General features: G+C 29.0%; 1 protein-coding gene across 1 annotated transcript; it reads right to left on the bottom strand.

Annotated features, from left to right (window-relative positions):
- Nucleotides 1-2,291: 2,291 nt before the first annotated feature.
- On the bottom strand, nucleotides 2,292-4,066 carry LOC107012602 (UDP-glycosyltransferase 89B2). The gene has a single exon (XM_015212480.2). It carries the CDS (start codon nucleotides 3,941-3,943, stop codon nucleotides 2,504-2,506), a length of 1,440 nt encoding a protein of 479 aa, XP_015067966.1. The 5' UTR covers nucleotides 3,944-4,066; the 3' UTR covers nucleotides 2,292-2,503.
- Between the last annotated feature and the right edge of the window lie 13,594 nt (nucleotides 4,067-17,660).

The raw sequence follows: 17,660 nt of genomic DNA on the forward strand, positions 1-17,660 counted from the left end.
GGGGTTGGGGGTTGGGGGGGGGGGTTAGGGACGGGGACAGTGAGAGGAAGGGATAGAGACGGGTAAGAAAAATATTTTACATTTTATTTTCTAAGAGAATCTTTTTTTTTTTGGATAATAATTTTTAAAGTTTTTAATTTTAACTAATACTAATAATTTATTTAATTTTGTGAAGGTTGAATATTTTGTCAATATGGAGTGTGATGTGACAATTTTTAAAAATAAACAAGAGAGTGTATTATAAACATAATAACGAGAGTTGTATAAAAGAGAGAAGTGTGTTTCTCAAACTAAAAAATGATAATTTGGGTATGAAACTTAAACAAGGAATTATTTAGGTATGAATTAAAAAAAAGGGTATAATTTTGGTGTAATTTAAACAATTATCTTTATCTATTTATGATCCTAAAGTTTCTTGTATGATTAATGATAAACCTTCTAGATATCACTTTAAATAGTCATCGGTAAAATTTATTGTTGACCCCTAAAATTGACATCAAGTTTCACATAGTATATTAACGGGATGATGTTTATATTAGATACCTCATAGAGGTTCCCGCTATGTTATTTTAATTTTTTTTTTTACAATAAAACAAAAAATTTGAAGGAAAGTATAATACACTCGTTGATGATGTGACAAACAATCAATTAAATGCTTATATGAATCATTTTAAGTTAAAAAATATTTTAAAATCTATTTAGTAAATATAAATAATATATTATTAAAAATATAAATTTAACCCCCCACCCCCTCCGCCTCGATGCTAGTTGTCTTTTCCCTTATATCTAATATTTTGTTCTTAATCTATTTTTTAAAATTGTTTTAGATGTTTCTTTTTTCTTTTTATTGAGAGAAAAAGAGAGGAGGGAGGAAGAGATATAAAGAATATAAAAATCTGTGTTTGTATTTTTTTTCAACGAAAAAGGTGGAGAGCGGTAATGGTACCTTACCTGTCTTTTTCCTTAAAAATCGTCTTTTTTCATTAAACTCAAAATCACATTTGTACTTTTTTTTAAAAAATAATTTTTTTCCTTTTGCTATTTTTCATATTTATTATTTGTTTATTTCTTTTTAGTGTTGTTTGCGGGGAGAAAAGAGGGTGAGGAAGAAAGAAAGAGAGAATAAATATGAGTATGAGTTGATATCTATTTTTTTGGCAAAAAAGGTGAAGGGAGGTGATTGTAGATTTAGAAAAGTAATATGCAATAAAGAAGTATAAAAATGACTTGAAATTGATTTGATTCAAAAATCCGATCACCATTGAAGCAGTTTAAGTTTCAGTGATTTGAAAAATAGAGAAGAAGAAGAGAAATTAGCTAAATTTAGTCTTTCAGACTCTATTGTTGAGTGTATCACACTCATTTTGACATGTCAAACAAAAAGTGTCAAAATGACACAAAGAAATCATATAAAAAGTGTTTGAAATAAATATCGTTCAATCAAAATATCTAAAGAAAATTACTCAATTAAAATATTTATTTAAATTTAATGTCAACTTTAGAGAATCCACCACGAATTTGACCACATCTTTTTGACCTGAAATTACCATTCTTAATTGAAGTACATCAGTATCACAACAGTTCTAAATAGTGGTAGAGGCCATTTTATTTCTTCTTTTTAGCTCTTCCCTTTTTTCCTGTTAGACTGTCACCATTAGTATAATCTCAAAATCACACTAATTAACCCGAGCCCACATTAGTTATTTGATGAACTGGGGAAGACTCATAACAATATAAGTAGGGCCCTAAATAATTCCTGATTTTGATATAACTAATGTCTCAATTACATTCACATACACATTATCCAAAAAAAATTCGCAAAATAAAATAATATATTCAGTATATTCTCTCGTAGAGACTTGAAGGGAAGAATTTTCGCAATCTTAATTGTAGTAGTTATGCAGCTGGCGAAGCATGTCTTCTCGCCCTCGTTCACAATATCAGTTAACATTTCGCCCTAGCCCTACACCAACTCTTCCAACCACAGACAAGATAGATACTAACTTAAAAATGATACTTCAACTTCATTAAATAAACATTCAAAATAAAAGATAAAAGCAACGACCAAGAAGTTTGAACAAGAAAAATACTACACCATATAATATGTTGAAGTTAAAGAAAGTTTGTGGAAAATACAAAAAAGCAGACCAAAAATTTCCACTAGCCTGACCTACAACAGTGGAATAGTCGGTAAGGCAGACCAAATGAGGGTAGTTGGTTTGATTTATAATAACGATTTGACTTAATATAGTACTCCTATTAACAATTATATTTGAAAAATAAAATACTTATAAACAAAAAGTCCTTTTTTTTTTTCATTCTTTTGTAAATACCTTAAAGCATTTTAGTCATTTAACAGAAGTATTTTTTCACTTGACATATTCAAGGTTTAAATTTGCAAACACTTGTCCATAAAATAATCTATGCTTACATATTGGTATCGTAAACGATAAATCTAATGATTTAGCGTTTCTAGAATTTTTAATTGCCTCAAAAGTTTGTTTTACGCTTCGATTATTGTAGCCTCCTCCCTTAAATGTTTTACGAACGCTGCCAATTCTTTAAATGAGTTCCCACCTTCTTTAATGCCATTAATTGCAATTTTTCGTAGCTTCGATGCACGAAGTCTCCGCTCTTCTACCTTGTTTCCTTGCACAGCTTCCGCCAGTAGCGCAGCCAACTCGTCCGAATTTGGTACCGTTTGCGCACCTTCACAAGCTCGAATAGCTACCTCATGCTCGTCAACTAAAAGGTTTGCATTCGCGAATTGGTCAGCACCCATCGGCCATGTTAACAATGGTACTCCTGCTATTAAGCTTTCGAGAGTCGAATTCCAACCACAATGAGTCAAGAATGCGGCTATAGCTCGGTGTTTTAAAATCAACACTTGTGGGGCCCAGTCTCTAACAACCAAACCCCGTCCAGCCACTTTTTCCTCAAACCAAGACGGAATCACACCGTAATCATTTGAAGCGTGTCCTTTGGTGGCTCTTTTGGCTGACAAAATGAAATGGACACCACTTTTGTCCAAAGCTATGGCTAGTTCCTCCATTTGTTTGTTTGTTAACACAGCTTGACTGCCGAAACAGACGTATACAACTGAGTGATCTTCACATCTGTCGAGCCATGCTAGTATTTCACTGGCTAAAACAGAGCTCGAACCGCCTCTGTTTGATTGGACGGAAACATCATCTTCTCCCGGAGGAAGTACTGGTCCAACAGACCAAACCCTGTTGTGACCCAAATATTTCATCAGATAATCCAAATACACATTTTCCAATTCGATAAACGTGTTGAAAACGATTCCGTGACTCGCTATATCAGCGAGATAGCATTCTCTGATGAATTCTGTACTTGGGTCTCCTTCAACATAACTCCGGTAAATAGGAGAGATCTGCCAAAAGGGGAATTTCGGGGAATTGGGGATATTGGGGAAGTGAAAATTTTCGTTTTCATCGTTCGGGTCTTTCCTTTTGGGCATTTCACGCCAAAGTGAATAAACAACAGATAGGGCCAACGCGCCGGAGGGGGAGAATACGTACCGGCGAATACCGAGCTGGGTGGCGATTTCGTGAGTAAACCCCAAAAACATATCAGAAATAATAGCTGACGGCGGCGAAGGGTGGTTGCCGAACCAGTCCAATATGGGATCTCGAAGTTTTCCGAGATTGCACATCATGGAAAGGAACCCATTAGCAGGAAGGTCCTTGACGTTCTCTACGCCGGCGGGAATTGAAGGGTGAGATGGAAAAGGCAAAACGAGAGTTTTTATTGATGGGTTCCTGGAGAGAAGGGGGTTCAAGAAGGGCAGATTTTTGGGGGTGACTAAAATAGTGATGTGTACTCCATTGTTGACTAGCTGATGAGTGAAATCCAAAAGGGGAAGCATATGGCCTTGTGCTGGATAAGGAAAGATGAGAACATGAGGGTGATTTTCAGACATTTTTCTCAGTTGCCGATGAGCGTAGCCGCCGGACCACCGGGAAAAATGGGAAAGTGATTAAACTTTCAAAGCCAAAGAAATAAACGTATGATTTTGTTCTTTCTACTTAATTTAGAGAGCAAATGCAAATTGATTTTCTACCACGTTTTATAGGAGTCGATAACTCAGTAGTTGACCGACCACATTCAACTAATTATTATCTTGACCGTTGACTACTATTTGAATATTTTTCTCAAAATAGGAAAAAAATAATTAATACTCCAGGAGTCTTTTATTTTAGTTATTAATACTACTCCCCCATTTCAAAAAGTAATTAATACTCCATGATAGTCTTTTATTTTAAGTACAATTTTCACCTACGCTGTTATTTAAAATTTTAATAATTTGACATTTAAAAAGAAAATTATGATAATTAAAAATAAAAGAAGGGAGTAATATTTAAAATAATATTTTTTACGTTTTTATTTACCTATCGTCTTTGTTAAAAGTATATATATTTTTAATATTTGTGATTTCATAAACTCAATGCATAAATGATATTATTTTTCTACTTAATTTTTCCAAGTTATCAGACTTAAAATATATATTTGATCGACAGAATGAAATAAATAGTTCACATTCATTGGTCAGATTAACTAATTAAAAGAAATCGACTCATGTTTATTGAAACTTTTACCTCATTTCTTAAATGATGTGAAGTCTAAAATGGTGACAACTAAGGCTTTCTTAATTTCCATTAAAATTAAGATGTCTGATTCTAAATACGCATGTGTATTAAGATATAAATGTTTAGATTGAAATATACATATAAATATTAACATGTGATCTCTAAATTTGAAGACTAAATGATTAACTTGGTTTTCAATATCTAAATCTGCATATGAAATTGTACAACTTTGATTGATATTCGTTCAAATATTTTTGAATCCATGAAAAAGGTTTGTTTTAAGAAAGAGAACTTAATGACGAAATCAAAATGATTAAGTTTCAAACCTTGAAATCAAACACACTTAATAAGTGAATATATAGAATATATATATAAACTTTATATTGATAAAAACTTTATATATATAAAAGTTTTTATCAATACAAACAGATACTCTTTTTAGGATATTTTAAAATTTTTCCTAAATCTTTATTTGTCAATATGATGTGTGTTACGTATATTTTACATTTAAGTTTTTTTTTTTTCTAAACCATTTGAGGAGTTATTGGCTTCTACAAACTTTAACGTTAAAATTTATTTCCCTAGATCAAATTAATTTAAAATATATTTAAAGTTTTTTTTCATAGTTTCATATTGAACTGCTAAGTATGAGAGCAGATTCATATTAAATTACTGAGTATATGAATTTCTTCTTTGAATTGTAATCAAATACTTGTTAAAACACTTTTTAATTATCATATTTCCTCTTTTCTTTTTAAAATATCACCATTATTTTGATTTGAAAAATGATCAAGTTTTTTAAGAATTTTAATTTATAAATTCAAGGGAAACATAACTTTAAAAATGATCAAGTTTGAAAATTATCTCTATCTTATATTCTATAAATATTTAATTCAAATTTATATGTCTCATCACAAATCAATCAATTTAAGGGTCCGTTTGCCCATTCGATATGATATCATGATATGGAATAATGAGACGAAATTTAAGTTTTGTTTAGATATGCTATATGGAATTTTAGTGTTGTTTATTTTCTTATAAACATAAAACTCCCATAAGTTCTATAAAAAAATTAAAATATCCCCAATTGTTTATTCAATATTATCAAATCAACAAAAAATCATAAAACCGTACAATAAATTATGACAAAGTTATTTGTTGTCCACTTAAGTAATTATTTCAAATACTGGATCTTGTGCTAGTAGTTCCTTTCATCAATATATTTGAGTAAAAATGAAACGCCTTTCACGGGCTCTTCAAGATTTTATTACTCAACAATCGCGAAGTGTAAGTTAAAGTGACTATATGTTAGTGAGAATAATAAATTTTATGTGGGTGAGAATAATAAATTTAAAAATGTAATGACGTGATCATAAATTTTATTTATATATGAAATAAATGGTAGTAGTTATAAATGTGGAGTTATTTTAACAAAATATAAACTCGTGAATCAATTTTTGTATTAAAACATCTCAAATCATGATATGGTATCACCATGTGATTTCACATCATGATTTTTAGAAATATAATATCATATCTTATGATACGGAATCATGAAATGGAATCAGCATTAAATGACATATCCAAACGCTCGCATGGCCAAACGCCTACTAAGTATTCTTCTGTTTTGATATAGATGTTTGTTGTGGCAATGATCTTTAGTAGCCTTAAAAATCTATCAAGTTCTAATTAATACCATACATCTTCTAAGATTAATTTCTAAAAAATAATGTATGCATTTTGATAAATATTTAATGATACTATTAATATTTTATCATATCACATATTTGACAAAATAATCAATAAAGATACATTTTTTAAAAATGATTTCAAAATATGACAGTGTCTTTTGATACTACCAAAACTCTATCTCAAGTAAATTATATCACAATATAGTAAATTTTAATAAGTTACACATTCGTCTACATCAAATTGATTATTCTGTTAAACTACTTTAGTGGTCCAAATAAACCTATCGATCATAATTAGGGTGGAAATTGTTTCCACAAGGACATACACGAAAAAGGTAATAATGCATACTTATTAATTAAAAAAGGCAACGAAGATAACAAATCAATTTAATGATAGTAAGTAGCACATTAATCATCACATTTTTTTTATTGTGGTAAATTTCAATACCTAATTATATATATACTCAAACAATAAACTCACCTTAACCATCAATCACGGCTACGATACTTGTTCATTCAAGGACACAATAGTGAAGTTTCTTCTTAATTGTGTAATCAAGAGAAAACTTAATTAGGGGAACAAGCAAAACTTATTTGCGTCCACAATTTATATCAACATTATTACTCCATCCCAGGCGCATTAACAATATTTATTGTGACTTAACTAAATTACACGAGTAATATTTTATTTAAACTAGTAATATCAAAGTCGTCGTCTTATTTTGAACTAGCATCGTCGTTCCCATCACTTTCTCATTCTCAACCTCCAGAGGATTTGAAGTGACTTATTTGTCCTTCTTGTTTTGACTTTTGCTCTGACTTTTCTCATCTAAGCATTTGCATCGACATGCAGAAGGTATTGAGACACAATATGAATTTTGAGAGCAAACAGTCAAATTTAGGCCAGAACATTGAGTATTATGTTTTTTGAATAAAATTTTATTTTTTAAAACTACTATTAGCATGTACTAACAAGAATTCAAAGAGCCAACAGTAATTAATCAGTTGAATCACAATTATTTACATAGTTCAGCTCATTCCAACAAATTATGTCTGCGAAACATCTATAGTACTTTCATGAAGTAAGTACAAATAATTATCACCAACTAATCATCATTAATCCCCCTTGCCCTAATAAACCTCGGGCACATTTAATTAAACTGATTTCTAACTAATTGATATTATGAAGGATTAGGATTTGGTTTTGATTAAGCAAAACTTTGAAAAATATTGTGCTTGAAAACCTCTGGAATTGGGCCTGCTAAATTTAGACCATCACATTAGCTTACTAAACCCAATTTAATTTATGGACATTTTACGGCCTAAAGATCGCTTTTGATCAAGCTAACAAACTTATAAGAAAAACTTTATTTCACAATCTAAAACTTTATAGATTTTAGATGATAAGTTAATATTTTATCAATTTTAGAGATTCATATTTACATAAATTTTAAAAAACATGGACAAAAATATGAACGATGACTTAAAGGGTGATATTTCGTAACTCAGCCAGATATATCAGTTTTGACTACAAGAAAAACTATTTAATTATACAAATATTTTATCATGTTTATTAATGGGATAATTGTATAAAATGACAAACTAGTAATGTAAAATAAATACAGTAGATACCGTTTGATTTATTTGTGTTCCATAGCAAAATGTTTGTCAGTCGCCTCTCTCCCTCATATTCTCGCTCGTCGCTCTCCCTCTCTCGCTCGCTCCCGGTCGCTCGCCTCTCTCGTTTTATACAATAGAGCAAAAATTGTATAAAGCGAGAGAAAATTATATATACACATACAAATACATATATCTTTGTCCTATACACTTATAATTATACAATGCAAATATTTCCCTGCCCAATTTTCTATTGTCTTGCCCTCTTTCTCATTTTATGCACAAACAAATTACACAATTGATTTGTATAAGTTTGTGCATCTGTATAAGGATACTTTTTTATAATGTTCATCTAGACATATACGATTGCACAAACTTATACACATACATAAATTGAAATTTGTTTGTATAATGTATATGTACAGAATCATACATCCAAACTAAGGACAAATCTTCACTAAATAAATACACAAACAGATGTTTTCTCTTTTCTCTTTGCTTTATACAATTTCTTATGCATTATATAAATATACTAATTATACAATTCACCAAACAACGATTCATTTGTAATTTACAAACAAATGTTTTCACTTTTCTCTTTACTTTATACAATTTCTTCTGCGCTGTATAAATATACTAATTATACAATTCACCAAACAGTGATTCATCCGTAGTAAACTACAATTTTTCTACGAAATGCAATTTTGAAAAGTTTGTCATCGCATAAAATTTAAAAAATTATATTTGTTATATGTGAAAGTTGCCCTTTATTAATTCTCTTCATAGTTCAATATAATTATATATTATTTCACTAATTAATAATTTCATACCAAATTTCAAGTCAGATACACATGGATACATGTAGTTTAGCTATCATATACTTTTCGAAATATAAATACATAGGGAGAGAGACAATCGAGATAGGAGGAAGACGATCGAGAGAGTTGATATATCCGAAATACATGCAAATAACACATCGTATATGTATTTGACATTCTAGAGTACATTTTGAAAAACATATATATGGATGAATTTATATACAGTGTACTAGGAACAAATCATACATAACTTTGACTTTATATATGTGAAAATGCATTTATTTGAATGCATCATATATATGTGTTTGAGGACCCAAATTTAATACGAATGATAATTTTGAAAACTCACGAGAGGGCACATAATTAAACTTAAGCTAATGAAATTTGTGTTGTTTAGGCTTATCCATAATCTCCTTCTCGTGGGCTTTTTTAATAGTGACCTATAACATGGGCCTATTGTAAACCATCCCAAATACTGATGAAGCCTAAACTAGGATTGACAGATGTCGTGGGGCCACGTCAGTGCTATTAGAAGCAGTTGAAAAGCACGAGACATTAAACACGTGAGGAAGACACGTCAGCAAGAATATTAAAAATGTGGACCCCAGAAACGACAGGTCACTTCCGAAAGAAAACGCACATGCCCCCAACTTGTAAAATAAAAAAAAAAAAACGAAAAAGTATTTTGATTACTTTTTGTTGTTTTCTTTTCGTTGGTGAAATGAAATGGTGGGACCTATTCTACACCAAATTTTATTTTTATTTATTAAAGAAAAACATAAAATGGTGGGACCCGCGATCTCGTAATGTTACTCCCCACGTGACACCGTCACGAGAATGAGAACGACGCACCGCCAAAGAAGAGTAGAAGCACGTGCTATCACGTACCTTTATTTGGGTTGTTGGTGGTGTGATGTTGTTTTTCATGTATCTCCCAAATTATGCCCATAATATATGCTTTTTTTTCGTTTGGTTTATAGTTATTTATAATTGAATCAAATATGAAATGATTTTTATTTTTTTCTTTTACATAATAGAAAGTAATGAAATAACATTGTTTAGTTGGTTTATACATTTAAATCTATATTAGATTGAATGTATTATTGATATTTATCTGTTTCTTTTTTATATAATCAATTTATTTGTTACTGTTATTCATGTTGTTTATATCCTTTTGATTTCTTAGTCTCTATTTCATTTTAATAGTTAAATTATTAAATCTAATGCATAATTAATTCGAATATACATTAGATACGTCTACTAAAAGAATAATACACTCCATACAAAAAAAATTAGTTTCAAAATGTTTTTAATTACAAGAGAACTAATTATAAAAATATTTGGAAAATTGTTTAAATACAATACTTTTATATTCAGTTAAAAGAAAATAATATTGAATATATTGTATTAATTCACATAATATCCTGGATGATTGAAAAGAATTAAAAGTTATCATATTTGGAGATTAACTATTTATTAAATTTTAACTCATTATTTCAATTTCAAACTCAAAAATACAAAATACAAAATTAAAAAATGTGTTTTAAATTTTTTTCAAGATAATTCAACTTTTTACTTACTTAGTCATAGTTTCATGTCACATATTAAACTTCCATGTATCCCTTTTCTTTCAATTTCAATGTACAACTTTTTTTCGAATCTCAACCAATTCATATCCGAACACCTCATTTTTTGGTTACTTTTTATATGTGATTCCAAAAGTACCCCTAACTATCATATCATATCATATGACTTACGCACTGAGGTCATGAGTGACAATGCCACTATTGTTTCATGACACTTCAAGTTCCAACCATATATTGACCCGGCAATGTTTTTTTCGTATTGATCGTCTTATTTATACATTTCGTTTTATAACGATATTAAAATTATTTTTCGTAAAAAAAATTATTTTAAATTTAAATTTGAAATTCGAAAACTTTAATAATTAAGAGAAATGCAAGCATATTCGCTACACCACATGTGCTTATCCATATTTGCCATGGCCTATGGGCAGCCGCTAGAAAAGTTTCACGTAGTGATGATTAGAATTCAAATAATCATCTCTCAGTGAAAAAGTATCGGTTTATGGTTTTAATATACCCAGATTTTTTTTTTTTTTTTTGTAACAACATAAAATAAAGTTCAAATTGGAGCCCTCAGTGAAAAAGGACAAAAGTAAGTATTTCCAAAATCTAAGAGACATTTTTTGACCATTTTCGCATTTATCTTTTGTTTTCTAAATATTCTATTCACAAAAAAGAGAAATATTAAACTACTTTGTAAACTATATGAATAAATATATTTGCTAGAAGTTCAACAGAGGGGCACTAGTGAGCAAAAACAAATCTAAGATTATTAGATGTACCATTAAGAAAACAGAAGACAAATAAAAGCTAGCTTCTCCCAAAGTATAATGATTTTTCCCTTTCAACTATACTATCTTTACTATTCGAAACATCAATATGAATTAATGATTTTTCCTTTTAAACTACATTATCCTTACTATTTGAAACGTTAATGTCAATTTAACCAATCAATTTTTGTTGTTAACCAACGTAGTTATATTTTTCTTATACTTGTTTTCTTTTTGTTTATTGTATTATCGTGTTCAGAAGGGTAATTGATAATTAAGACATCTGAACTAACCATAACGACTTCACTAAATATCCGTAGCAAGTAACGTCAAGTTAACGGCGCAGTAACGCCGTTCCGTTGAAAAAAAAGGTATACGGCGGTCCCCACCGCACGCGAGCTGGGAAACACGGCAGGGGATGGGCGCACGTGAGCGGCTGGGTCACACTCTCACAGCTCACGTGACATATTTTTTACCCTTCCACGTATCCCCTTAATTCTGCATCACGATTTCGGCCCCTACCGTTTTAGTATTGGGCCCCATTTCAGCTTTGATGGGCCCATCTTCCTAAGTCCAGTCAATATTAGTGTATGTCCAACATCAGTCTATTTGCTTTTTTCCTCTTAGTATCCCTATCTTACAATAAGATCATCCCCATCCAAATTAGAAGCTCTTTCGTTTTAATTTATTTGTTTATTTTTATTTTAATTTAAAATTTTAAAAGTTAAATTTTTTATTTTGTAATTTTGAATGTGATATATGAGAAGTTAATGATAAATTTAAAATTTGTGAATCGTTTTAAAAATTTTTTAATTAAAAATGATTATAACATAATATCTTGAGTCTATAATTTAAGGAAATAGAGAATTTGACTATGATATGGTCCATCGCAGTTAGAATATTATGTGATAAAAATATATCAACAAGCTTAGTGATAATTTTGTAGACCAATGTCTAAACCTACTATGTTGTACAGGACATAGTGTTGCCTCATCAAAATCACATGTTCAGAAGATTATGTACCACAAATATCGAGTATGATCCGTAGGATATGTTGTCATATTAGGAGAGATATATTTAAGAATGAGATTATAGAAGATAAGATTGGAATAATCTTTTTGATAAATAAATAAATATTTTAAATTTCTTTAAATATTTTTTGTTTTTTCATTCGTGTTTAGAGTCTATATTGGAGCTCCGATAAAATCAGAATCACACACTGCAGGGCCCATTAAGGGATGACGCTCTCAACAAAAATTTCTCCATAACCAGGGCTTGAACCTGATACCTCTGGTTAAGAGTGAAGCACTCCCAACGATGCAGATACTAATAAAAAGATGATAGTGTAAATAATACACCCTCTGTTTCAAAAAGGATGATCTAGTTTGACTTGGAACGGAATTTAAGAAAAAAAAAGAAGAATTGTGGTTTTTAATTAAAGTTATATCAAATGTATCAAAATGTCCTTTAATCTCGTAATCTTTAACATGTCACGTGGAAAATAAAATTAAAGTGTTGTCAAAAAAATAAATTATTCTTTTTAAAATAAATAAAAAAAAAAACATTCTTTTTCAATCTAAAAGGAATAGAAGAATTTAAACGAATAAATGGAAGAAAAATTGAAGGGGGTAATTTTATAGGACACAATCCTTTTTCAACTTAGTTATTTGTATTAAACACTAGTTTTGCCTTTTTCTTTACTTTTTTGTTAGACTCTAACAATAACAATGAAAAGGAGATGAGATTCGCGTATATTGTGTGGGACCAGCACATCACCGCGTGAGTTGGCCACGTGATTTTGGGAGGCGGACGATGTATCAACTAGGCATTTTTAAAATCACGTGACTCAACCGGATTTTACGGTCAGGTTGACACGTGTACCGTAACGCGAACTTAAATTATCCCACAAATAATTAAAAATCCAAATCGTCAATATAAGAAAAAGAAGTGTGTTTATAATAAGGATTATCCTAATCCTCCGACACTACTAAAACAATATTTAACTGATCCCTATAATGATACCTTAAGTAAAGAATGTCCACGCTACAGGGAAGCTTCTTACTTACAATTACTTTAATTATTATTAGTACGAGTAATAATTTATATTTCAATTCATTTTGGAAGAGTAAATCATAAAACTAATCATTGAATCTCTTTACTATCTTAAATAATTCATTTATTAAATAAAAACAAATAAAATTATCTTAAAAAAGGAGTTGAGCATGTATTATTCATAGGACCTAGACCTACATAGAGAATTTCCGTTTTTTTATTTTTTATTTTTTGGAAAAAAAGTAATTGATTTTGCTGTGTTCATGAACCTTTGTGGCCTTCGCGTACTATTGGAATCTAAACTTTTTATTTTTTAGATATACAATATGAATTAATAAATGTAATCTTCAGCTCTAATAATTAATTTAATTAAATCACGTTAGCTTAGCTTATTGTATTTCCATTGACTAAGTAAAGTCTTAATCCTTGGTTTTAAATCGACATGCAGTTGGTACATAATTAAGTAACTCTACTGTGCTGTGCATGACTGAGTTCTGTACTAATATTGCTGATTGGTTGATACATTCTTTCTTTCCTAAAATATTTGTAATATTTTTTTAAAAATAATTCTTTTTTATTTGATAATTTTCAACGCTAAATTAAATTAAGTTTACTAATTGTTATTGTTTCGTATAACATAATTGTTTTTTAATGGGTATGTCAAGTACATTGACAAGTAAAAATAAATAAAAAAAATATTATATTTTAAAGAAATAACGCATAAGTATTTCCTCAACATATGTCCGAAATCACAGAGACATATTTATACTATACTAAGGTACTATTACTCTCCTGAACTTATTTATTAATAATTTTCTACTCTTTTTAGGTCTACGTGACACTTTCTTGTGGATCCAATGCTGATTGACTTTTTTTTAAAACTAGTGCCACGTAGGTCGAAAAGGACTAGAAAATTACTTATAAAATAAGTTCAAGAGGGTAATTGGACCTTAGTATAATATAAGTATGTCTCTAGGATTTCGGGCATAGATTAATGGGGTACTTGTTAATTTTCTCTAGTTTAAAAAAATATATTAAGAAATGACTTTAGATTAAAGATAATTTGAATTTTTTCATGAGTGTGTCAAGTCAAACATTGATAGGTAAAAATGAGTAGAAGGAATATTATATTTAAAAAAATATACTTAGAAAGGACTATAGTTAAATATATTATTTCCAAAAACACCTTTGACAAAAAATATAAATAAATAGATTTTCAAAACTTATCCAGACAAGCTTAGTTTGAAAATAGAATTTAATAGTATTACTTGTCATTCAATTAATTTGTCCTAACAGATGATTTCATTTTATTGAAAGATCAATCTCAACTTTCTCACTAAAAGTAGAACTTGCAAAACAGTAATCCATTAAAAATAAAACAAATTCTGGCACGTATATACATTTCTACAGTATAATTTTTCTTTACATTATCTTTAAAAACATTAAACCTCCATAACAATATATGGTTCCCCTTATATGGTCAAAATAAATTATTCTTATGGAAAAATACAAGTAGTACAACAAATTCTAAGCAAAATTGGAAATGTTACACATTTCAATTCAACCAAGGATCTTCACATCCTCTATACACCTACTCTTGTACTACTAATAAAGATGTGGTTTTGTAAGTCAATTTCTCAAAGGATCAGTTAAATAAGAAAGAAATTTATAAATCCTTTAGGTTACCTAACTTGTACTTTCCTAAATATTTAATCCTCCTATGAAGTATAAAACCTAGCTAAATATTCATACATAAGTTATTGCAACCTTAAATTGAAATATTCGTAATAAATGTATTAAATTCTATCAAGTTTTGCAACTACGAATTGTTTCAGTTTAATAATTTAACCAAATAATATTCAAAATTAAAATTAAGAAACCAGTAAAACGTGTATTGTCTACCACAAATTATTATTAAGATGGTTGGCTATAGCTAATTAATTAGATTTTTGGACAAATCGTGTCCTGCTACTAATTAATTAAAATAAACTCTTCTGTTTGATGTTTGAACCAATTTATGTTGATACACGCATTTAATGATTTAAAATGTCATGAAACTTGGATATTACTATATATTACGAAATGAATTTAATTATTTGTATATTTTTATAAATTAATTTAAATATTAATCATATTTTCACGAACTAATTTTGTTATCGATTCTTCCGACCAGTAGAAGTGGGTGAGTGGCAGTACAATTTAGAACAAGTAGCCGCTTTGTCGTATATATTGTGCATGAGCACGTGAGTTGCAGTGTTTAACTCACATGCCTTACTTTTATACGTGACCACATAGTATTTATATTTGTCCATCACAACTGCCCACTTTCCTGCTAATTAATAGTACCATCCTTTCATTTCAGTGAATGAAATCAAAGGGGAATAAAGCTGAATAAAAATGTAAAATCTTCAATGAATGACTAACTTTTAATATATAGGTGAAAGTATATCAAAACACGCTATACTGAAGAAAAAATTAATATCGAGTAAAATGGACGGTTAATTAGATCTATGAATGAAAACATTTGATTAATAATTGAAGTGCACGAAAATATTATGTAGCGATCGGAAGAAGTGGAGTGAACATTGAGTTGCACAATAGAGGTTAAGAATGTACCTAAAAGAGATGAAAGCACATAAGAAGGTACGGTCTATTCCTAATGCCAGCCCATAAGTTACTGTTGAGATCACATGTTTTGTTGTGACATAGGCTTATATAAATTTAGGATTTTATTTTTATTTTAATATATACAACATTGCACTTTAAGTACCTAACGATGCTGCATGTTACCCTAGGCTATAGATATCAAAAGCTAAGGGTGTTTTCTTTCACGAAATGAGAATATTATATTCCTTTCGCCTTAATTTACGTGGCCTTTTATAAATTGACATAATAAATTTTTTTTTAAAAAAAATTGTGCTTCGAAATAATCGTAGATATCTGAATTGTGATATTCATTAAGGGTGTAATTGAAATTGTAAAGTTAAATTAATTTATTTGTAAAAATGTGACATTCTTTTTAGAAGATTTGTTCACTTTTGTTTGTCCACTACATTAAAAATATGTATTAATTTTACTTGTTCAGTTTAACAATCACGATTTAATTTACCATAAACATATTTATTTTATCCTTATCATCAATTAAATACTAATTGTCCTTTTAATATTTAGATAATTTATAATTAACAGAGGCGATATGATAAAAAAAAACTTATTATTATTATTTACTACGAGTATTGAATATAATTAAGTATCGGTGAACATAGGTAAGTATAATACAATAGAAAAAATAAAAGAAATGAAATGATGAATGGCATAATGGATTGTGGAAGCCAGACACAAACACTAATGTAATGGATTATCTAATAAAAAATGATTAAAAATGAAATAATTCATGTTTAGATACGTCCAAATTACAGAATTTATATAGTGCTACTATACAACCTGTGAGGGCATGGAAGCTACTTAAAGGTAGTTTTAGTTTAAGAATAGAGGAGCCATGTTCTTATACTTTTTCGAAAAGGGAAAATTATTAATTAACTAATTAATATGCAAAAAGAGACAATTATTTATACAGCTTAAATTAATTGGATTAGTTAGTACTTATATAAATAGTTGGATGATAATGACAACCTGTTCGGTTGTAGGTGTGCACCTTAATCTTAATGTGAATACTTTTGCCTTGATTGTCGGAACTAAACAACCATTTTTGAACTATCTATCATTAATTTTTTTTAAACAAATATTTCAGAATCCCTAATCTAAAAATTACAAGCAAACAACTTATTTTGATGTGATGGATTAGTTGCCTAGTTGATGTACTCTTGTAATTATCAAATATATATTTTTATTTTGTTTATATTAGTCCAATTGACTTGTGATGCATGTATAGTACAAAATATATTTATATAGTGAACACTACTGAGCATATTAACTCTTTTAACTTTTTTTTTTACTGCATGTACCTTTTCTCTGAAGAAATATAACATTCGGAAAATTAAATTTGTAATAAAGACATTAATTTCTTCGAGATATATTAAAGATTTTAAAATAAAATGAAAGAACAAACTATTAGTAGTTTATTGGCACAGTGAGTCATATCATTCTCTTCTGGTTCATTAAGTGAATTGGTTTTATCAATATAAGTAAATTAGTTAAAATTGATTTTTTTTTTTTTGAAACTTCTTTATTTACCTTATATTTAATGTGATTAAGTACTACATTTACATTTTCTAGTAAACTAGTTTAAAAATAATTAAAAAAGTAATAATAGAAAGAAATCTTTAATTCATTAAATAATTATTTTTTTAATATATCACAATTCAACAACTCACTGGTATAAGTTAGAGGAAATATTATTTAGTATAAATTGACAATAGCATTCGCTTTTTTACTTGTAAAATTACACAAAACATGATAATATTATTATTGATGAGTTCAGACAAATTCAAATGCAAAGACAACAAAGCACCTAAGAACAAATGGACAGTAATAAAAGAATGTTAATCAACATCAT

Source organism: Solanum pennellii, chromosome 3 (assembly GCF_001406875.1).
Source record: "Solanum pennellii chromosome 3, SPENNV200".
NCBI classification, from domain to species: domain Eukaryota; kingdom Viridiplantae; phylum Streptophyta; class Magnoliopsida; order Solanales; family Solanaceae; genus Solanum; species Solanum pennellii.